Source organism: Rhinichthys klamathensis, unplaced genomic scaffold (genome assembly GCF_029890125.1).
Source record: "Rhinichthys klamathensis goyatoka isolate OS25496 unplaced genomic scaffold, OSU_Roscu_1.1 h1tg000230l_1, whole genome shotgun sequence".
NCBI lineage: Eukaryota > Metazoa > Chordata > Actinopteri > Cypriniformes > Leuciscidae > Rhinichthys > Rhinichthys klamathensis.
Window position 1 is genome coordinate 605,001 of NW_026606754.1, and position 25,368 is coordinate 630,368.

The following is a 25,368-nucleotide window of genomic DNA, read 5'->3' on the forward strand; positions in this document are numbered from 1 at the left end:
CCGTCTGTTCCGGCGCCTCAGTATCGGATCATGAGCTATTAGTTCATTTACAGGACACTTAACACCGGTTCTCCTTCATAAGATCTGCCCTCATGTTTCCCAACTGTGTTTCAAGTGCAAGTCTACTCCCTTAATAATGTTGGGTTACAAATAACTCAACGACTAACCCAGCTATAGGGTGGTATAGCACCTTCCCAACTGTGGGTTATTTTGACCCAATGCATTGGGTTAAAAGTAACTCAACAGTTGAGTTAACTATTTATTTTTTATTTATGGAATTTATTTCAATAACTAAAAAACACTTCATTTACAAATACAGATTGTTTATTTGTATAAAACAATACATGTTTCAACAAATATATTTTTAAATGACAAAGTATATATTGGGGAGTCTAGAATTGTATGTAAATATACATAATTGTGTACAAAAATTCAAAATACACAAGTGTAAATACAGCACACGTAAATTCAACACCTATATTTAAAACCTACACAAAATGTTAATATTGGTACTGTAATATCATCAAGACTTACAGGAGAGAGATCCAGATTTATTGCAGAAGTATTTGCCGTTTGAACTGTAAAGCTGATCTACATCTTGACCATGGCCTTGATTGTGTGACCTTTTTCGTGAGAAAATATATACTTCTGTTCTGATCCACTCCTCGTGTACCTTCTGTTAACATGTGGTTGAGGCAAGGTGCCTCCCTTTACCATCACACAGTAAAAAACCTTGGGTTGTTTTTTTAACCCAACCATTGGGTCACTATGTTGGGTTATTTTCCCCAAAAATATTGGGTCATTTTTCAAATCGTTGGGTAATTTCTAGTAATTACCTGGCCGTTGGGTTAAATACGTATGTTGTATACACTTATGAATTTATGTACACAATTATGTATATTTACATTAGATTCTAGACTCCCCAATATTTAGTTTGTGATTTAAAAATATATTTGTTGAGACATATTTATAATTTTAAACAAATAAACAATCTGTATTTGAAAACAAAGTGTATTTTATTTATTAAAATAATAACATAAATAAAAAATAAATAGTTAACAACTGTTGGGTTACTTTTAACCCAATTTGCTTTTAACCCAATGCATTGGGTTAAAATATCCCACAGTTTGGAAGGTGCTGTACCACCCCATAGTTGGGTTACTCGTTGGGCTATTTTCAACCCAACATTATTAAGTGATTAGAAAACCTAACTTATGATTTCTGGCATATTTGATCTCCTCTTTGTGGAGTTTTCTTGAGAATGTATGTTGAATGTCCTTATCTCTTGATTCTGTGCATTTTGGTGTTATTGCCCTTCACAATACCCTTCGATTGTTTGCCATTGAATGTTTGTATGTGTTGCCGTGTGATGCCTGTACCACTGTTATCGTAAAGATTTTTAATCATTTTTATTTGAATGAGTCCTGGATGAATCCTGATTCAACTCGGACCTCAACACTAAAAACTCTTGCGTTATTTTTTTCTACCCAAATCCTGGGTTGAGCGAGCCTTTTGAGTAATTTTTTAGGTTGTTTTTTTCAGTGTTTCAGTTTTTGTGTTACCCAGATCCTGGGTCAGACATAACAACCCAGTTTTTGTGTTACCCAGATCCTGGGTCAGATGTAACAACCCAGTTAGGATTAGGGGAGGTGTTACACAACACCGGTCGGCACAACACCGGTACGAGACCAGAGAATGGTCGATTACACTTGAATTACTTCTAAATGTCTAATTTTTCCTTCTAGTATGTGTTAAACGAGCTTTAATGTAGGCAACCAGTGGTTGTGTGGAGTATTTTAAAAAAGTTTAGAGGACTGAAGTTAATCCGTAATCATTAGTTCATGTGTGAAGTAAAAAGAAGAAAAAAAGCTAGAATTATAGAAAAAATTTATCAACCCATTATGCTGGTTTAAATCACCCCAATATACTGGGTTAAATAAACAACCCAATGTGCTGGGTAAAATTAACCCAACATGTGTTCTGTACCATATTTACCCAGCCATTGGGTCAAAAACTAGGTAAGTTAACGTTCAGGATATAACGTAATATGTAAACCCAAATTGGGTTGTTTTTAACACAATCATGGACACTAAGGGTGGTTGACTTTGAAGTCAGTTTAACAAAAAAAATCTGCTAATAATAAGGCTATTATTAATGAATAATATCCCTTGTGTCATCAAACTAGGCAAGTTAACGTTCAGGATATAACGTAAGGGAAATGCTATGTAAATGCTGGGTTGTTTTCAACTCAACTTTGGGTCAAACATGGACAAACCCAGCCACTGGGTTACATTTTTTACATCGCATTTTTAACCCAACTTTTGGGTTTGTCCATATTTAACCCAAAAATGGGTTAAAACAACCCATCATTTTTAGTGAACAACCCCATAAATTGGGTTGTTTTTAATGTTTTTTAAGAGCGCATCGTCAGGCACAAGTGGATATTTTTGGGAGCTTTTCTAGAACGGTCTCGCACCTTCCCTCTGGACACCAGTGTCATGATGTGACATCACTCACAGTAATTGCTCTCAGGTTATTGAAATGCGGATAAAACAGAATTCAACAAATAAAGGTGGGAGAGTATCACACCAAAGCAAGAAGTACATAGAAACACACACACACACATGCAGGTACACACCTATAGGTTTGGTTGGCCTACCCGACTGGCTGGGCAGGTCTGTCCCTATACGCCCATACCTGCAACGCCTCCCTCAGTGTGTGTGTGTGTGTGTAAACTCTCAATCAGTCAGCTGAAATCACCAGTGCATCTGCCTTCGACTGCAGCTTAACTCATATTCATCAGGTAAGTCCTCTCTTCATGGCCATTAACATCCACAAACTGACTCTTTCTAATGTGGCTATTTGGTGTTGGCAAATGTTGGACTGATCTGAAGTATTGCAAGCTTGATATGACATATTTATTTCACTTTCTTATATATATATCAGCTGGTGTCATCTGTACTGTGGTGTGCGGCGCAGTGAAAGTGTTTTTGCCGTCATATATCAATGATTTGTCTTTCACGCTGTCACGATCTCCACTCAAACATGTTTCCTCTTGCTCGAGCTCTGTTGACTCATGAAGGTCATGCGGTGTCACTGCGGTGCGTGAGGAGTGTTGGGCTTTATACACACACACTGGGAAGTTCATTTGGAAACCAAACAAACAATTATGGACACTAGGGTGGTTGATTTTTGAAGTCAGTTTTACAAAAAAATCTGCTAATAATACTATTATTAATGAACTAATGTTCAGGATATAACGTAAGTGAAGTTTTATGTAAATATGATCAGATGTTCATGATCAGGAGGTGGTGGTTTTCAGAGAGAGGTGTGTGTGTGTGTGTGTGTGCCTGGATGGACAGGCTCTTCCACATGGTTTAGAAAAGAAACTCAGGAATTTTGCATTATGCTTCAGTGTTACGGTTCCCTACAGATGTATATCCTAGGTTGAAAATAACCCTGTTAAATAAACAGAGATATGCATGTTGTAGTGAGGAATGAATAATTTCAGTAATCTGGATTATGTAACTGAAACTCTTCGAGAACGCCATTAGCACGGCTCCTCGGCTTCCCTGTTTTCGGTGAATCTGTCAGTTTCTTGGAGAATTTGCTGAATGAAGTTTTCAGTTCGTGGGAATTTCTTGAAGTTGTGAGACACTCCCAGAATGGCAATTTCTCTTTGTGTTGGTGGTTGTTTAACTTGCCAACAATCCGCCTTTATTTAATAAATAGTGTGCCTACATTATTTAGAAAATATGCAGTGCTTCCAGAAATAAGACCAATTCGATAATAATAATTCATATTAACCCATTTAATTCCAAATGTTGACATATATGAATTTGTATGGTATTTGTAAGGATTTAAAAAAAATAATAATTGAAAATTCCATGAAAAATGGTTTTTATGCCTAACTAATTTTTTAATGTCTAACACTCACTAATAATGTGACTGGTAGTAGACCTACTGGTGTTAATGCATTTACAAACTCACAAACCTCCAGCAATGACTTCAAAGTCTGGGTTAAATTGTTGAAATGAGTGTTTTATTCCATTAACAAAGAAGGCTCACTTTCAAAAAGGACAAAATAGCATTTCTATGCAGCAGTACGGCACAAATAATCAAATAAAATGATGACAAAATGACAAATTATAGGAAAATGGAAGTTACCAGTGGGATTAAATGGGTTAATATACATAGACTACACTCTAAACGATGCTGGGTTGTTTTAACCCAAATTTGGGTCAAATATGGACAAACCCAAATGTTGGGTTAAAAATGTAATTTAAAATTTTAACCCAACTTCAACTTTCACTTTCAACTGTAAATTTTTTAAATACATTTTTAACCCAACATTTGGGTTTGTCCATATTTGACCCAAATTTGGGTTGAAACAGCCCAGCATTTTTTAGAGTGCACCATTCAAAAGTCTGGGGTCAGTTATGACAATTTTAAATCTTTTATATTGGAATTTATTCCTATGATGTCATTGAATTTTCAACATCTTCAGTGTCACGTTAAAATTCTTACATCTTTATACATATATCAATGTCAATGCATGTCGTATTGTCAATGCAATCCATTTTGACAAAGCAAGTTTTACCACATGAAAATGAAAAATGTATTTATTTTATGATGTATATAAAAATAATATTTTTTTCTGTCTTCATAATGTCCAGGTGTCTTCTCAGGAAGGTTTTTCACTTGATTGCCACTAACAATGTCTAAAGGTACGTTACAGTGTCCAGTTTTTCGATTCACGTCTTATCTTATTGAATCTCACACGGGTCAAACTGTCAGCGTTTGTTTATATTAATTTATGGCATTCCACTCTTACAACCAAAACAATTATGTCCTGAGTCACAGCGTCAAATCCTGTCGTGCCACATGTCACACATTGCTTAACACACTCAACGTTCAGCCATACTTCTTATTTTTTCTTTTTTTTTTAAATACTCAAACAACGGCGCATGTATTACCCCTGAAGCAATGACCCCTGAAAAATAAATAAGTCTTTTCACTGCAAAAAATGCTTTTCTAACTTAGCATTAGTCTTGTTTCCAGTCCAAATATGAAAAAATTCTTAAATCAAGATGCATTTACTAGATGAGTAAAATGACATAAGTTATTATGTCTTGTTTTCTGGGGAAATAAATAAAAATTAAGTGGTAACGCTTCCTTTTACAGTCCTGTTACCCATGTACTTACTATGTACTTATTATAGTAATTATAATTATGGGTAATAACTAGGTACTAACCCTGAACCTACCCCTAACCCATGTACTTACCTTATATTAGCCAGTACTTTCTAGGTAAGTACACGTAAGTACTGTACTGTAAAATGAAGCGTTACCAATTAAGTGAGTTGTTGATTATTTTTCTTACCCCATTGGCAGATAATTGTGCTTATTTTAAGCAAAAACTCCCTTAATTTTGATTTATTTCCCCAGAAAACAAGACATAATATCATATGGTATTTTACAACTTTAGCAAATGGCTCTTGATTTAAGAGTGTTTAAGAAGACAAAAATACTAAGTAAGAAAAGCATTACTTTCAGACATACTTCTTTTTTTTTTTTTTTTTATACTCAAACAACTGCGCGTGTATTACCCTTGAAGCAATGGCCCCTGAAAAAACGAATAAGATCTCAAAAGATGTCTTATATGTTTCTGTTGATTTCAGAGGGGGACAGACAGTCAGTTTTACGGACCACCAAGGTCCGCACCGCTCTGAAAGGAGACGCCAGCTGGATTCAGAGACAACAGCAAGCTAAACTTGAGAGAGAGCAGGAGGAGGAGAAACCATGGTGAACAAACTAATAAAGCTTGAAAAACTACGTTAAAAGTTCACAGTGCAATATTTCTAAAACGTTCTCTCTTTTAGGGTCGCTGAGGTGCGAGCAACCCGCTCAAATGGTGTGTTTGAAGACACAAGTGCTGATTCTTCCCCCACGGTTAATGCGCCCCAGCCCAGATCCGACACAGAGAAGTATGTACTGTTACTCTCCATGAGCTCGACACTTACATGTATTCGATTAGCAGGCCAGAGCCAATGTGGAAAATGCCAGAATGAGTATGAAAATCGATGTGTTTAGATGATAGGTCACATCGATGTTGTGTATTTCAAGAAGTGGAAGGGGCCGATAACCGAACCCTGAGGTACGCCAGCAGTTAGTTGACACCAAGATACCATGAAGAATCGATCCGTGAAGTAAAACTCAAACCAGCAGAGTGCAGTTCTCTGAACAATAAGGTGGACAGAAGGATCTGGGGTCTCGTTTATAAACTGTGCGTAGGAAACACTTACTAAAAGTGTATGTGCGCCCGAAAGACAAAAATGGCGTACGTCAAAAAATGGCAGAACTTGTGTAAAATTCCCTTTATAAATCCCAGTCAGCAGAAGATTGTGCGCACATGTGTCTCCACCCCGAAATAACCATATATGAAGCTTACAACGCATCGTTTTACTGTGCATATCCTCATCTGCATATTATTTGCATATGCATATTCATCCACGTGACGCCACGTTTACCGGTACAAGACATTAGGAAAATATGAGATACGAATATGCGTCACATTGCATTGCTAAAAATAATTTAGTAGCCTATCCTAGCCTTGCTTTTGAATAAATAAATCAAATAGTATATAAAATACATTTCAAAGAAAGTTTTTCTCAATCTTTTCCACTGGCCAAATAGTGTTTTTAATTGCTTTATATTCTTAATGGAAACAGATAGGCCTTATTGTGCATGATTGATCACTATTTGCGCAAAACTATTTTCTCAGACCATGAGTTCTGCTGTTATCATGCGCTCAGCAAACACAGCATGCCACAGGAAAAGTGTTCAAAAGCATCGCATCCACTAACAAATATTTCTGTTTATTAGAATATAAAAATGTTGTAATTTCTCGGTAATGATTTCAAGTGTTTAACTCCATTAATGAGAATGGCATATTTAATCTAAATGTGTATATCAGATGTAAAGCAGAGTTTAAATCAATCTTTTATTTATATAAACTGTTATTGTGAGCATGCACTGAGTTTATGATTAGGACTCATAATGAAGATGTAAAGTGTTTTCCTTCATCAGTCCCTCAGCTCACCATCAAACTGCTCCGTCTCAAACGTTCGTACGCATGATCAGAGTTTGCGTGCAGATGCGAACATTTTCGCGTCAAGTTTGTTTTTATAAATCACAACTTTTGCGTGGGAAGTGCGTACGCCTCTCAGGGCCTATTTTGTGCGACGCAGCGGTTATAAATGAGGCCGCTGGTGAATTACTGTGTCGAAGGCTAGAGATTGCCACAGCAGAATGAGGATGAATGATTGAGAGGAAGCTTTCGCCCACCGCAGGGCTTTGTTGACTGATAGCGAGGTTTCTATTGAATATCTGCTTTTGAAGCCGGGCTGATAATTGTCTAGCTGATTGTTCTATGAGAAGAAAGAAGACAGAAAGTGAAAAAAGTGTCTGAAATGCCCTATATTAGTAAGGTTATGTACTTTTTAAGTAGTGAGGATACCTGATACTAGGAGATATGGCTTGTAGAACATTTTGAGGATAGGGTCAATAAATCTGTGATGTATAGATGTTCTGTAAACCCCCAAATTTGTCTGTTTACATGTTAAAAATGTCAATATTTAATTTCAATTTCACAGACCAAAACCACCTACATCTGGATACATGATCAGGTAATGCGAATATTCAGTCAATCGGGTGATTTTTGTTAACACTGCTTGTGTATCGCTTTCCCTCATGTGTGATAATTTACTTTTGCAGAGGCGTTTTCATAAAAACCGATTCCAAGCCAACATCAACTCCATCCACCAATGGATCTGCGTAAGCAAAGAACACTTTTCATTTAGTGTCTGAAACCATAGTTTCTGTTGACTTTATAACATCATTAAATAAATCCCATCACATTAAAGGAGTAGTTCACTTTTAAAAAAACTTTTGCTGATAATTTACTCACCCCCATGTCATCCAAGATGTCCATGTCTTTCTTTCTTCAGTCGAAAAGAAATTAAGGTTTTTGATGAAAACATTCCCGGATTTTTCTCCATATAATGGACTTCCATGGGAACCAGACGGTTCAAGGTCCAAAAGACCGTTTCAGTTCAGCTTCAAAGGGCTTTAAACGATACCAGACGATGAATAAGGGTCTTATCTAGCGAAACGATCGGCCATTTCAAAAATAAATAGAAAAGTTGAAGTTTAAAAAGCAATGAACGAAATGACTCGAAAAAAGATTCGTTCATTTTGATGAACGAGTTTGAGCAGGAGAGTCACGAACGTGTATCATTTGTGCTTTTTAAACTTCAACTTTTCTATTTATTTTTGAAATGGCCGATCGTTTCGCTAGATAAGACCCTTATTCATCGTCTGGTATCGTTTAAAGCCCTTTGAAGCTGCACTGAAACTGTCTTTTGGACCTTGAACCGTCTGGTTCCCATGGAAGTCCATTATATGGAGAAAAATCCGGGAATGTTTTATCAAAAACCTTAATTTCTTTTCGACTGAAGAAAGAAAGACATGGACATCTTGGATGACATGGGGGTGAGTAAATTATCAGCAAGTCTTTTTAAAAGTGAACTAATCCTTTAATATAGATGTAGTTTATTTGCAAATCAACTATTGCTAATATAAGATGTGGTCAAGATCATTTTTAATAGTATGCTGTTTGTGTCTCCTCCCTTAGCGGAGTAAATAGCTTCACCAAAAAGCCATCTGATACTTACAAGAAAATGTAAGTGAGCCGAAAACACTCAAGCGTGTGTGGGTCACGCACATAAACCATTTGAGCTCATTTTTAGAACATCTTAATAAGATTTATTTCCATAAATATTAATTTGCCAGAGCCCCTCACACGATCCGGCCCAGCAATGAAAAGACAGTGCTCTCTGAACCAGCTCTGGATCCAGAAGAAATGGAGAAGAGGTGCGAGTCCACACACTACAAGCTGATTAATCCAAGATGACTTCTTCATAAAATAACCTTTCTGTTGTATGTGTGTGTGTAGGACAGAGGCCGCCATCGGTGTGCTGAAAAGTTCGGCAACAAATCGCCGTTCGTACGTAATGTCTGCTGCAAAGAAATATGGGTACGTGCCTTGTTAAAAATATCTCTTCTGAAATACAGAGATGAAATGTTTTTTTGGGAAATGTACCAACGTAATCCCATGATTTTGGGTAGTGTCCTGCACTCTCGGCAATTGTATGTTCCCTTTAGGGCTAAATAAAGTAAATATGTGTATCTCTCCAATAACAGCTGTTGTATCTTGAGAGTGTATCGCCACTATTTTTTTTTTTTAGTGTTGGTCTGGATAAGTAGATACCACTAGTATTTGATGAAAATATTAGGATGAATGCATATACCATCCCTCACTGCATAATGTTCACATCTAATATTTCCAGATCTTCAGACAACCCAGACAACTCTGATGAGACGAGCACATCCTTTGTTGCCAAAAGGTACTTGGGAAATTTCTGGGTTAAACAGGACAAACTGACTAAATATAAATAGGGTTGAAAGAGGTGAAATGGCACAGCTAATGATATGGCAGAAATTACGCTTAATCATCTATCATTATGTGTATATGTTTCCATTGATAAAAATCAGCAATAAGTTCAAGTGTCCCTCTGTATAACCCCTATGTTTTATTACTATTGCCTCATCCTCATTCCTTGTGCAAATGTGTGTGGTTTTAGGGTAGTTATCGGTGGCGATGATGATGACACTACAGCATCTGTTCAGTCTGTGTCTAAGCAAAGGTAAACTACACAACATTTCCCAGACACCAACATAGTGCCGGCCCAGATCCGGCCCACATCTGGTGCAAGTGGATTCCACACGGCCCAGATGTGGGCCGGATATGGGCCGACACTATTGGTTTCTAGGCTGTCAGTTATACAACTTCATGCTCTTATTTCTTGTTTTACACGGTCTCAATTGCAATTTTACTGCATTTACAGTGTTAAATCGAGTATTGAACAACTCACTGCACCAGTGGTGAAGGAGGTCAAGCCAGCAGCACCTGAAACTAAATCTGAACCTAAAACTACACCTGCCCCTAAACCAGCGCTTGAAACAAAAACAGTGACTGAAACTAAACCTACACCACAAGCTACAACAGTAACTGAACCGAAACCAGTTGCTGAAACTAAACCAGCAGCTGAAACTAAACCAGTTGCTGAAACTAAACCAGCAGCTGAAACTAAACCAGTTGCTGAAACTAAACCTACAACACAAACTAAGACAGTAACTGAGACTAAACCCACAACTGAACCTAAACTAGTGGCTGAAACTAAAACAGTTGCTGAAACTAAACCTACAACACAAACTAAGACAGTTGCTGAACCTAAACCAGCAGCTGAAACTAAACCAGTTGCTGAAACTAAACCTACAACACAAACTAAGACAGTAACTGAGACTAAACCCACAACTGAACCTAAACTAGTGGCTGAAACTAAAACAGTTGCTGAAACTAAACCTACAACACAAACTAAGACAGTTGCTGAACCTAAACCAGCAGCTGAAACTAAACCAGTTGCTGAAACTAAACCTACAACACAAACTAAGACAGTAACTGAGACTAAACCCACAACTGAACCTAAACTAGTGGCTGAAACTAAAACAGTTGCTGAAACTAAACCTACAACACAAACTAAGACAGTTGCTGAACCTAAACCAGCAGCTGAAACTAAACCAGTTGCTGAAACTAAACCTACAACACAAACTAAGACAGTAACTGAGACTAAACCCACAACTGAACCTAAACTAGTGGCTGAAACTAAAACAGTTGCTGAAACTAAACCTACAACACAAACTAAGACAGTTGCTGAACCTAAACCAGCAGCTGAAACTAAACCAGTTGCTGAAACTAAACCTACAACACAAACTAAGACAGTAACTGAGACTAAACCTACAACTGAACCTAAACTAGTGGCTGAAACTAAAACAGTTGCTGAAACTAAACCTACAGCACAAACTACAAAAGTAACTGAAACTAAACCCACAACTGAACCTAAACCAGTTGCTGAAACTAAACCAGTTGAAATTAAACCTACAACAACAACTGAGGCTAAACTAGTGGCTGCAATGAAACCTACAACACAAACTTCTACATCAACTGATCCTAAACCCACATCAGATCCTAAAGCAGTTGAATCAAAACCGACCACAAAAATTATGACAGCAACTGAATCTAAACCAGCACTTGAAACTAAACCAACAACTCAGGTTACAACAGCAACTGAACCCAAACCAGTGGCTGAAACTAAACCTACGACACAAACTAAAACAGCAACTGATCCTAAACCAGTTCAAACTAAACCTACAACAACAACCGTACCTAAACCTCCAACTATAACTATAACAGAACCTGAACCAGTAGCTGAACCAAAACCAGCAGCTGAAACTAAACCAGCAGCTGAAACTAAACCAGCAGCCGAAACTAAACCAGCAGCTGAAACTAAACCAGCAGCTGAAACTAAACCAGCAGCTGAAACTAAACCAGCAGCTGAAACTAAACCTACAGCACAAACTAAGACAGTAACTGAGACTAAACCAGCAGCCGAAACTAAACCAGCAGCCGAAACTAAACCAGCAGCCGAAACTAAACCAGCAGCCGAAACTAAACCAGTAGCTGAAACTAAACCAGCAGCCGAAACTAAACCAGTAGCTGAAACTAAACCAGCAGCCGAAACTAAATCTACAGCAGCTGAAACTAAACCAGCAGCCGAAACTAAACCAGCAGCTGAAACTAAACCAACAGCACAAACTAAGACAGCAACTGATCCTAAACCCACATCAGAACCTAAACCAGTGACGAAAACAAAACCAGCAGCTGAATCCAAGCCGGAGCCGGTTCCAGAGAAAAGGTTTGCTCTATAAATATTTCAATTTAACTGAATTTAAATAATTGGATATCTAATGTAAATACACTGAACAAATTTATAAATCATTTTAGAGTAGCCTTTTATTGTGGCCAGCCCTAAGGCACACCTGTGCAATAATCATGCTGTCTAATCTTGATGTGCCACACCTGTGAGGGGGATGGATTATCTCGGCAAAGGAGAAGTGCTCACTAACCAGATTTAGACACATTTGTGAACAGTATTTGAGAGAAATAGGCCTTTTGTGTACATAGAATAAGTCTTAGATCTTTGAGTTCAGCTCATGAAAAATGGGGGCAAAAACAAAAGTGTTGCGTTTATAATTTTGTTCAGTGTATATAGCCTATGTGTGTCTATAGATACAAGCATCCAGCACTACATTCTGCAGTTTCTTGATTTTTCTTGAATCCCTCTGCAGTGCTAAGAGCCTGATTGAGCTGTCCGACACCCTGGTGTCCTTCAACACAAAGCCTGCCAGGTACAAGATGATCCCATTAATACATAATAGCCCCGTCATATAAACATTACACTCATTAATCTCAGTGTCGCTCATGTGTAAAGGGCTTTCATACACCGTACGGTATTACTGCGTGAGTGCGCTGATATTGTGGCTGTTTATCTGACCTCACTGTCATGTCGATTTATTGCAGTGTGATTCACACGGACACAAACTCACTCAGAGATATGAATATGAACACTGTCCATAAGCAACATTTCCATAATTGTGGAAATATGCATTTAGTCGAGTTCTATTCATGCTCAAATGAATGAACATATTCAAAGAAAAGTTTGTACAGCTATACTACAAACAATAGGTTCGTTGTTATGCTTTATATGGTTTTCCATTTCTGTTGTTAAGGAAAGGCCTAAAGTTCAGTCATTGTTTACTCACCCTGGTGTTGTTCTAAAGCCATATGACCTTCTTTCTTTTTTCAAACACAAAAGGAGAGTTTATGTATTTATAAAATGCTCTGCGTGTGCGGGTTCATATACGGTGACTCTCTTTCCAAGCTTTAATAAAGAGTGTAAAGGTATCATAAAACAATCCCATGCAACTCATGCTTAAGTGTCCCGAAGATGCGCAATAGGGTCAGACAAAAAACAATCAGAAATATTATGTATTATTTATTGAAAATACTAAATAATATGACAGAATGTCATTATAATAAGTAGAAAAAATGAATGGCCTGTTCTTATAGGGGTCGTCCCATACTATACCTCATATGAAACCATTTTACTGCAGCAGTTTGGAAATAAAAACCTCATTACTAAGACGTAGAAAAAACTAATGGCCATTTATTATAGTTCTTATAGTCTTAATCAACCCACAGCAACAGTTTAAAAGTAGCCGTGGGAAAGTAGAGCCATGCATAATTTAAATTAAATTGAAAACATAATTTAAATTAAAGCTGCAAGCAGCATTTAGCGGTGTTCAAGCATTAAGGCCTTTAAGGCCGTTAAGCACATAAGCATCAAAAGACATTAAGTTTTATTTAGCATACATTTAAACACTGACATAATAGATGGAAAAGACCATTTACAGCCAATACAGGCAATTTACCATAGGAAATACATGGTTTTAAAGCTTTTCAACAGTTATAGCGCCACCTATGGTCCGATCTCCATAAAACTTTGCATGCTTGTTCATGATATTATGTCACATATGGTTACCAATTTTTGTGAAGTTCTGAGTTTTTATTTATGATTTATAGGCTTTTGAGTGTGTTTTGACATGCCCCTTTTCATAAATTATGCTGTTATAGCAAACCAAAGGGCAAAGTTAAACTTTTTTTCGATAATTATTGATCTAGAGAGTCCAGAGAATTGTCCTAGACTGGTCTGGTTCCGATCGAGCGAAAAAAACAGGGACTAGTTCGCCAAAGTAGGTTTTGGACAAAATTGGACATAGCGGAAAATTTTTCGGGCCTAAATCAATTTTGGAGATATACATTTTGACCGCCTTGAGCCAAGGATCACAGTGGTGTAAAAAGCTTGATTCTAAGTCAAACGGTCTAGGAGTTATGAGCAATGTAGTACTTTTGGTTGCTGTAGCGCCACCTATGGGCCAATCGGGGTCCCTTTAACACATTGTGTTGACTATAAGTCTACTAACCCTCGGTGTTAGTAGGGAATTAGAAGACTCTGTTAGGGTTAGAACAAGTTAACATGTACATGCAAAGTCACTTATAGTCAGTATAATGTCTGTTAGGGGATCAACACAACAAAGAGTTATCAGATATTAAACACAACAGACAGTCTACTAATACTCTAATGACAGTTAGTTGGCACTTAGGTGCAACCATGAAAATAAAGTGTCACCATTTCAACTGTTATATGATAAATCACAAAGAGAATTGTCATTTTGTTTTGTGATACTAACAGAATTTTAGTGTCACTTATTTAAATCATAAATACATAAACAGAACAGCAGATTTACTGTAACAGGGTTGAACTTGTAACTCACTACTAATATTTTCCAGACATGTTATAATTATGTAGTAATACGTCTTCTGCCTGATTTTAAAGAGTATTTAAACCGCGCTGTTCTGTAATAGACCACAAGAGGACACAAGAGCTCTATCAAAGACTTTATTGTGAATCTGACTGTAATTACGAGATCTTTACTGTATTTCTTGTTCTTCAGTTCTGGCCAAGCAGATCCAGGAGTAGATCTGCTCAGTCAGGATCTGCTCATGGACAACAGGTGAGAGGGGCTGTGTGCATTCATGATCATTATTATCATTATATTTTACATGATCCCGTGAGGAGTGTAATATGCAAAACAGAAGTTATGGTCATTCTGCAAACGGAAGCATAGAAATATGTGTACAAAATGAATTTAACTATGAATGCAGAGGCTAAATTTGACTATAGACTTTGTCTAATGTGCTAATATAAACATTATAAACACGTGGATATTTTGAAGGAAAGTAAGATAACATTTTGTCTCTCTCTATATATGTATATTTATTTAAAATTTTTAGATTATTATATTATATATTATAAATGAACTTAAGTTGTGTCCCCAAGTCAACTATAATTTTTTTTAAAAATAAAAAACAAACAAAAAACCACTTTTTATCACTCACTCTTATGATTTTTAGTAGGAGACAATGATTTAGTAAAAAAAAAAAAGATAATTTAATAAATATTTGTCGGAATACCACCTTTTTTAATTTTAATATACGCATTTCAGTTCACAAGTTTTGTTATGTCAAATGAAACTAAAACTGTCAACCCGGTCCCCTTACTAAATCTCTTACCGTTTATTGAAATGTATTCATATTGCTTGAGATGGCATAATGCAGTTTATTAACACCAACACATTATTTACACGTGGATGTTTCTCCTCTAGTCCTCTTCCTCAGACGAAGAAGACACAGCACAGTCTGGATCTGCTGGCGGACGATCTTATTCCCTTCAGCACTAATACCACCAGGTGCTTCTTCTGCTCATCTCAACCTTTTCTTAATTAGTTTTGAAGAATAGTGCATAAACAATATATAAAAGACGCTCACCAAACCACTGGTGTCATATTACCTCTCTCAGAAGCAGCGCTGACTACAGTTATAACCGGAAAACTCAGATCGCGGATTTCATGAGGTACAACTTTCTTTCTTTCTAGTTGGCAATTTACATGGATATCATTGTTTTTTTTTTGTGTTTTTTTTTTTTTTTAAATATCAAGATCTTAGCTAAAATTTTCAAGTACATTCAAAAGTATAATATCCTTCACGTGCAGTAAAATCTGAATCTACTTTTTTCACTTCTGATTGGTTCTTGTGCGTCAAGAAAGCAGACTTTAGCTTCTGTTTCAATTTTTTGATGTGCTCAATCCCTTTAACTAGTATTTTTTCAAGTACAAATATTCCATGTAATCTCTTTAGGTACAGTATTTAACTTTTGGTCCTCTTGAGTGCATCTAAACTGCATTCATTCTGCGGAAGAACATTGTTTTGGTTGTGCTTCGGCTCTGTGTGACTATGCGGATGAATATGATTCTTTATCATAACTAAAGAGAGAGAGATTATCCTCCTGCTCATAAAACATTCACTACTAGGCTTAAGAGATATAACCAGTTTAGATGGAAAGATCTCAAGCTGACTAGCTGAAGACGTTACTGTAGTTTTACACATTAATAAACACGACACTTCCTGGAGAATAAACTCCAGCACAACAACTATAATGAACTGATCTTCACAATAGAGAACGCTTTACAGTGAACTCTGTGAGAGACACATATGACAGTACACACACACACACACACACACACTCAATTTACCCGGGAAAACCATCCAGTCAGATCTAAAATATATACACTTATAATAGACTTACCATAGTGAATCTGGGTAAAACAAAAACACGTTTTAGAGGAAGGATTGATGATGTATCGACTCATTTAAACTTTTGAACAAACAAAAGTTACATGCTGTACCTTTAATTCAAATAAAACAAGGGCATAAATCTGCATGTATAATAAGCAGTGGTTCTTAGTGTAATCGCCTCTGTTAAATAATGAAAACAAACCATGATATTCCATAAGGCACAGATTTGTGTGACCAACATACATGTGGTTATTTAATGAACATCTTTTAAATGTGCTGCATTAGTAATACACGAGGAAAAGTTTGAGATGTCATGAAAACCACCCAAATATACACAAATTCTCATGATGATTTGCTTTATTATAGAGATGGCACATGTGTTGATCATAGTACACACTACAGCCTCAGCCACATCACACATCCACTTTGCACATGTTTCTGAGCTCAGCATTAAATCTGTGTGAAATGGTTTATCTTTCAGCTCAGCCGATGAGTTTGACCCATTACCGGCGGAGGGTGAGCCCACAAAGAGGTAATGAATGTGACGTGAGTGTGTGTGTATTCCCAGTGTGTAACAGTGTGTGTTCATGTCTCTGTCTCTGTGTGCTTGTGTCTCACAGTCCTCAATGGTACCGTTCTCCTGTACTGGACCCGAGGTGATTCTGCAGATCCGCTTGATAACTTCATGATCATTGTGTGTGCCATGATATAGTTTGTCATAATAATAGTGTATATTTTAATGTTCAGTTCCACAGATACAGGCAATGATGTTCAGAAACCTGTAGACTTGGTTGCTAAGTGAGTGTTTAAATCAATTCACATGGATTATATTTTATTTAATTTCATTTAATTTATAATCAGGGCTTGACATTAACACCCGCAGAATAGATACAGGATACCAGCGTCTCTCTCTCTCTCTCTCTCTCTCTCTCTCTCTCTCTCTCTCTCTCTCTCTCTCTCTCTCTCTCTCTCTCTCTCTCTCTCTCTCTCTCTCTCTCTCTCTCTCTCTCTCTCTCTCTCTCTCTCTCTCTCTCTCCGACAGCGAGTGACACTCAAACCCGCCTCTCTTCACTCACTCCATTCATTTGCTCCGGATGAATATTGTTGCTGTTACTGGGCTTGAATTTCACCGTGGGATTGTGTGTATTGCACATAATTTTACTCATTCCTGCAGATTTTGTGCTCAAACACAAAGTTCACACACATAAAGCCGCCTCTCAGTAATAAACTGAGCTCTTCTTCGCTGCTTATTGCCCTTAAACGGTCACAAACACACAAAATAATGTCAAAATGCCGGTCTTGACGAGTATTCACGTAAACACAGTCAGTTCTGTTTAAAGTGATTGTAAACAGTTGAGAAAGAAAACGCATGTGTAACAGTATAACGGGTCCGTGCGTCAGCTCTTAAAGTGACAGAAGCCTAATATTCCTGATGCCAAATTATGAGATAATATTAAAAATATCTATATGGCAGTGTCCCCCCATTATATCGATGTCAAAATTGTGGCCAGTGTAAATGCTGAGTGGCTCGTAACTTTCGAAAACCACTGGCCACAGCGACTGATGAGCAAACAAGTTCATATCAAGCCCTATTTATAATATAAAAAATATTTGCAAAATGTTCAGAATGTCATTATACACTATGCATTTGATTAACCAGAAATATTAATCTAGATGTTTTGTATTTTATGAATAGTATGCGAAACGATGTTTTGGTTTCCTTGGCTGAAGATGTCATTCCATTTGACACTAAAAGGTAATTAGAAAAGATCGGTTTCGTCATCTTTATGAGCGCAACTTGAGAATCATGTCTGTGTTGATTCATATTGTTTGCATAGAGATCTTTGCTATGACAAGTCAATAACATAATGGGTTAAAGTCCCGGAGGTGTAAGTGGCAAACCCAGCCCTGAACTCTCACACACTATCGAGCGCTCGTTCACATGTGCTCGCGCTCTCGGGAATAACACTTGCTCTGCTTTCTTCACAGGAGCGACTGGAGGACGGACATGGACAGGTAAAGAGATGCTCTTCTTATGATATAAAGTCTTTGATAAACATCGCTTACTATTTAACTTCCCAAAACAATAATACAAGCAAATCCCAATAATCATACGGGTGATTGAAGAAAACTAAAAATGCTGTCACATCGTTCTTTGATACTTTTGACGTTATTATATCATTGCTTTTCATCGTCAAACTTTCTTATCAGCATAAACTGGGTGTGTTGATATAATAAATTAATTAAACATGATTCATTTCGAGATTCTTTAAGATTCAAGATTCGGATTTGTACGTTTTTTTATAAAAATAATAATTATTGAGGGGGAAAGTTTTAATATTTGTTTATGTCCTCCTTATAAGTTCCCCCCTGACAAAAACATATTTAAAAAAGAAGTTTATATATATATATACAGTATATGTTTGCACACATAAGAGCACATGTTCTTAGTAATATTACACAATGATTTAGCCTACTTGTATAATATTAACTTTCAGATTTATTACACATTTTCTGCAAGAAAGTTTCCAACCTCATTTATAATGTCTAATCTTTGCATTAACACACTTATGGGGGCTCTTTGAAGTCTATTCATTTTTAATAATTTTTGAATTACAATGTCAAGCATTTTTAAAATTAGGGTTAACAAGTATTTACAGTCAAACCATCATGTAATACTCATATATTGGTCAAAACTAGCTTTTCCTGTTTAAGAAATATAGGCCAGGTTAACTAGGATAACAGCTCATAAGTCCAGCTTTAGCTCTTGGGTTACTCATTGTTTCTTCAAGGATCTCACTGAAATAGCGCCGTCACAGACACTTTAAAAGGGCCGCCTTTCTCTCCTATCTTCACCATAGATCGCATGTTTGCAGTCAAACTAAACAGTCATACGTGATTACACGTGATTTACATAAGCGCAGAGGAGAAGCTTCACTGCCAGGCGTGTGATAGTGTGCATGTGTCATGCTGTCTGAGACCACATTACTCACACACTGACTGTTCTGTCTTGTAGTAACAAAACCAGCTCCAAAACAGTGGAGAGCTCGGTCCCGGAGAAGTTACCCGAACCCGAGTCCAGGAAGTAAGTGTTCTTCCAATGAAAGCCGATCGTTGAACCGGATCACGATTGTCCTGTTGAATGCCTGATCTCCTTTGTTCTCTGTTTTCTAGGGGGTTTGTCTTTGTGAAGGAATATGTGAATAATGAACCTGATTTCAGGTAAGCTGAAGGCATTATTATCTTAAATGAGTTTGCTTTTCTCAATTGTTTTGCTTCAGGATCCAGATTTAAGACTCAACACAGTACCAAAATGCCTTGCGTATGATACAAAAGTAACAGAAATATAAAAAAAATCTGAATCAAAATGACCATGAAATGCATGGGTGAGGCGGAGGTCAAGCGGCGTATACTTCTGTACAGTCATGCACACAATACATCATGATGATGTTTTCTGTGACGTCAGACACGACGGCTGGATTGCGTTTACATTACACTGAGATCCAATCACAATGCGTCCTTGACTCCCTCCGAACCTGGACACACTGATCGGATAACATTCCCATCAGAAGTGCGTTTACACTTGTCTTTTCAATGTGTATGTGGACAAATCCGGATACAGGTCGCATGTTAATGCCAAGTGTAAACACATAGCCATAGTGTCGGCCCAGATCCGGCTCACATCCGGTACACATTTGGCGCTTTTCCACTGCATGGTACGGTACGGCTCGGCTCGGCATGGCTCACTTGTGGCGCTTTTCCACTGCACAGTACGGCTCGCTTCGGCTCGCTTTAAATGGCACCACCTCTGTCGAGGTTCCAAGCGTACCGTACCGATACTAAAATGTGACGTGAACACACTGCAGATCATTGATTGGTCAGACACAATCGTCACTACCAGCGTCATTGTATTTGCGAGACATCAAACCCGCTAGATTTAAATAGCCAGTAACAGCCACCGCTGTTCTTCACAAAGAACCGGCAAAAGTAATGATTATGAATATGTAAAATATTGCAAGGAGATATTTTAATTGTTTATTAATAAACAAGTGTTTTCTTTGTCGGCTAAGATAAAGTTGACAATGCTGACTCGCGATCTTCAGTAGTGAACGTGCCAGAGAGAAATGCACATTTCATAAGGATGACATAAGCAGAGAGCAGTCTGTAGTCTGTTTTCTTTGGTTTTGAATTGTTCTGTTTAAAAGTAGACATGTGAGGCAAGTAGGCTACCTTATATGCTGAGTTTCGGTTCATTAATGAGACGAGCTCCAGTTCACGCGCCGGCGCCTCCGTTTCCTATCTATCGTCTGCTATATTTACTTCTTATTTATCAAATCCAGGCAATTGGTTGATGAAACATTGATTAAAATGAAGATACAATTAATACAAAACGAAATTCAGGTTAAAGAAAGGTTTTGTGCTTTCTGTTTGATGAAGTTTAAAGCATCTTAGTGCCGCTTTCAGAGCGCTCACGTCCGTAACGGAGAACACGTCCGTAACATTGCGTAAATGCGAACACGAAAAATCGAATAAAATAAAATGAATATTTTATGTAGGCTACCGTGGAGACTGAGAGCCAACCCTTCTTCATCCGGTGGGTAGTATTACTTTGGTTTGCGCAGTGTAATTCACATAATCACTAAAAAATATTTTGCCTACAAGTTTTTTTTTTCCAGCAATCAGAAATCTAGGGCACTGCTATAATCCCACCCACTTTGAAGCGGTACTAACTGCAGTGGAAAAGCAAACCGAGCTAAAGCGAACCGAGCCGTGCTGAGCCGAGTCGTACCACGCAGTGGAAAAGCGAAGCGAGCCGAACCGTGCCGCGCCGAGCCGAACCGTGCCGAGCCGAGCCGAACCGTACTGAGCCGTACCAGCAGTGGAAAAGCGCCAATTGATTCCTCACGGCCCAGATGTGGGCCGACACGATGGCTACGTTCAGACTGTCAGTCCAAATCTGATTTTTGTGCATATCTGATTGAAATCCGATCAGAATTAGCTAATGTGAACAACAAAAAATTCTATTTTTACAAACCCGTTTCGAGCTCCAGTACATTCATATGTGGTGTTTGAAATCCTATTCAAATCGCATTTCTGGAAATCCGTTCAGTCTGACCGCTCTGATGGGATTTCGCGTGGTTTATGTGACTTTCTCACGCCACGTAAAACGTAAACGTCAGACGTTGTTATAGGAAACATTGTTTCGACCGCCGAAACAGCGCTGTGTTGTTGCAAAGTGCCGGACGAGCAGAAAATGACGATATAACGGAGAGATATTTGTAAACCGACGGAGACAAGCGCATACCAGCCTCACACGGTTCTGCCTCAGGAAACACAGAAGTCCAGCGCGCCGGCTACACACTCTCATGCTGTAAAATTAAAATAAGACAACATCTCTATTGCGAACCCCTCCATGTTGCGGTTGTTGTTGTTTTTGCCGTATTCCTACCAACGCAACGTCATGGCCATAGAAACCAATGCAGTTATTATGGAAAACGAAAGAGCGGCATGGACACACAGAGCGGATCTGAGCAGTTGCGATACACACTTCCCAGACAGCAACACAGTGTCGGCCCAGATCCGGCCCACATCTGGGCCGTGTGGAAGCCACGTGTACCGGATGTGGGCCGACACTGTGTTGCTGTCTAGGACTCTGGGTGTGGACATACACACATGATGGGATTGGGACTGGCTGTGTGAACGAGGCCTATGTTGCTGTCTGGGCTGCGACCTGTTTTTATCTGTTATACATCATGCTGGATCAATACAATGTCATCTACACACACCCTTCTTCCCTCATACAGCAGCTCCTCCGACTACGTGTCTTCCACATCCTCCAGCTACAACTACAGCAGTCCCAGCAGCCACTACTCCAGGTAACACGTCTATAATCACTGAACATACAGTACGACTAAGGACAATATTGTATTATGATTATACAGACTGCTCAGTATGTAACAATTAGGGCTGGGTGCATTTCACCATTCAATTTCATTTCGATTCACAAGCTTGCGTATATATATATATATATATATATATATATACCGGTAGTTAGATTCAAGATGGATTAATTGGGATATCAGGTACAGTACAAAAAATCTCTCACTAATGTTGTAAACTATACAGTTGCGGTACATCACTATTAAAGGTTTAACTGATTTGTATAGGCACTTAAATTACACATAAGGAAGTTTTTATAATAATAACTTTTTAACGACATATGTTTTTTGAAATATAAACATTTAAATGGTGGCTAACATTAAAGATGTATTAAAATATATTAAATATTGAAGAATGGGTTGAGAAAAAATACAATGAATACGCAATATAGTGCTCAAAATAATGCACTCTAGAGTTATTTTTCTCGTTAAACATTGAGTTTATGGTCATTGAATGGCGTTTTTCTGCGTCTGAAACACTGATGGGTTACAGGAGACTTGATTCGGTGAGTTGTTCTGTATCTTCTGATGTTCACTGATGTTTATTTGCTGCTGTAACTAGTAGAGGAAGAGATGATCGCTTCATCTGGCACACACATTAAAGAGACACAAACACACGTTTATTGTTTGACACAAAAATGTACAGAATGGGAAAGCTCAGACTTTTTCATATAAAAAATATCAAAGCTTATTGTGATGTGTTGAATGGGAGGCGCTACAAAGATTCGTTCATTCATCAAATGAAAACGGCACGATTCTTGGGATTTAAGAATCGATTGAAACGGAGAGCGCAGTGCTAGCGTCACGTAATGTGTGTGTGTGTGTGTGTGTGTGAGTACATCTCACTTTCTATGAAGCCCATGCTTATAATGAACTATAGCCCTATTTATACTTTTAAGTATTACTATTCTATAAATGCATTTATAGAGACTCATTAAGACCTATACTGCATTATAAGAACAGATATAATTACAGTTATATGATTTTTATAATTACTTATAAGTCATGCATTTCCTTTTTTAATTTGCATGCTCATAATCCATTATACACTGATTTATAAATGATCAAATATAAATAGATTTAGAGACACTTGTTTGCTGCACCAATTAGTTATCAATTTATTGTCAATTATTTTAGTTTTTCCATTTCATTCTTTTATCTCAGGAATTATTGTTCATTACTTGCATTTACAAGTAAACAACTTAAAATGTACGATGAGTACATCTTTATGATTTCTTAACATTTGTTTTAGGAAAATTGCATATGTTTTCACTTAAAGTCATCAATGATGCATTTATAGAGTTAGTAACTGTATTATCACTCTCAATACGTATTTATAAGAACACAATACGGCTATTAATAACAATATATTCACTTATTCGACCTAAAAAAATCTGAGTTACTAAAAAGTCATTGTAACTATAATATAATAACATTATGTAGGCTGCATCTTTATAAATGCATGCATGGAGCCATACGACTGACTAATTAATACTTATAAATCAGTGTATTATGAGCATACATGCGTAAGTAATTATAAAAATAATATAACTATAACTGTTCTTATAATGCAGTATATGTCTTTATAAAATAATAATACTTATAAGTATAAATGGAGGTATACTTATAATAAGCATGGTCTTCATAGAAAGTGTTATTATTAGTTAGTCATACGAGCCCGGACTAACGACCTCATTTTGTGTTTAGTAGAGATGTGACTTCATGTACATACTGTGGAGAACTGGTGGGAAGCGATGCCAAAATCACCATCGAACACCTGAACATATCCTGTCACCCGTCCTGCTTCAAGGTAATATCCCGTATCCGCTTTCCCCCAGACGACCCTCTCGTTTGTATGGCACAATATGCCGGATGCTTGTTTGGGATACACTACCCTGGTGTACTTATTGATACATGACAACATGCTGTAATGAAAACGTGTATTGAATTTCTTCCCCTCCCTCCGCACCCCAGTGTGGTATTTGCAGTAAACCAATGGGAGATCTGCTGTACAACATGTTCCTCCACCGCGGGACGGTTCACTGCGAGAGCTGCTACTCCAATGTGCTGTAGGAGATCCACACACACACACACACACACATCGCGCTCGTGTGACTGTTTACTGACCCAAAACAACCTCCTCTTCCTCCCTGACACAAGAGTACACTGGAAACCTTCTGAACATGTTCATGAAAAGCTTTTCTAGTGCTAGAATAGTAGGATATTTTTTTTATTCTGTTCCTTTAAATGTTTAGCCATCAAGACAATAAGAATGCATGTGTCGTTGTCCTATTTAATCACCAGAAACCGTTTTGAAGAAGTGATGTTATTGATGTAATGATTCAGGAACTGTTTCATTATGAAGATATGTCTCCTGCATCGCTAATCAGAAATACTGTAAAGCAACATTCTCATGAATAAAAGTTGTATTCTCATTTTATTGGTTTGTTACAAGATATTGTCGTGTGCAATAGAAAATATAAATATATAAATATTGCATAAAAAAAATACTGAGGTACGCAAACACTTAAGATTATAAAGAACAGTTCTCAGGAGTTTTATAGGAAAAATCGCATGAATAATTCAACAACTGCAGGTCAGAAATCTAAAGAAATATTACATTTTGCTTATTGACACCTATTAATGACAATATACAACCTCCTCTCATCCACCCCAAATTTCCATTACTGGAATATGAAAAAATGCAGAAAAAAAAAAAATCTGCATTTTTCAAACACGAACATCACCATAAAAAAAAAGAGAAAAATCCAGATACATAAAGGACGCATTTTATAATATATATAGACAAGTTATAATATATAACTCCCATGAAAAAGTCGACCCCCTCTCCACTCCACATGCAAGTTATTAAAACAATCTTTTGATTTTTGAAGTGAAATGTGTAGAGATGCACCGATATGAACACTGTCCAACACCGATTATTCTTTATATTTGAAAGCCGATAACCGATATCTACAAACCGATAAATCTAAACCCAAATATTTACATCATTTTTGAGAGCCTGATTACAAAAACAAAAGTCTCACCATTAAATGCCATGTCCCAAACACACAAATATGATGTTCTCATTATAATATTATGTAGCCGATATGATAGACTTGCGCTGAACCGTATTTTCCTTTTTTGAAGTGATTCCAATCATATTTAAAGCATTTTAAAACCATCATGATGAACAGTGCGCATCTGAAGCGTC

General features: G+C 37.4%; 1 protein-coding gene across 1 annotated transcript; it reads left to right on the forward strand.

The window, feature by feature from the left end:
- The first annotated feature begins 2,699 nt into the window (after positions 1–2,699).
- znf185 (zinc finger protein 185 with LIM domain) lies at positions 2,700–24,251 on the forward strand. The gene is made up of 26 exons (XM_056265221.1): positions 2,700–2,803; positions 4,677–4,727; positions 5,681–5,804; positions 5,882–5,986; positions 7,655–7,687; positions 7,776–7,835; positions 8,695–8,742; positions 8,853–8,933; positions 9,016–9,096; positions 9,410–9,466; positions 9,704–9,766; positions 9,968–11,875; positions 12,309–12,402; positions 14,446–14,594; positions 15,246–15,329; positions 15,440–15,493; positions 16,697–16,747; positions 16,836–16,871; positions 16,963–17,013; positions 17,912–17,971; positions 18,205–18,231; positions 19,232–19,300; positions 19,390–19,437; positions 22,020–22,091; positions 23,862–23,964; positions 24,129–24,251. Exons 2-26 carry the CDS (start codon positions 4,718–4,720, stop codon positions 24,225–24,227), a joined length of 3,567 nt encoding a protein of 1,188 aa, XP_056121196.1. The 5' UTR covers positions 2,700–2,803; positions 4,677–4,717; the 3' UTR covers positions 24,228–24,251.
- Positions 24,252–25,368: the final 1,117 nt, after the last annotated feature.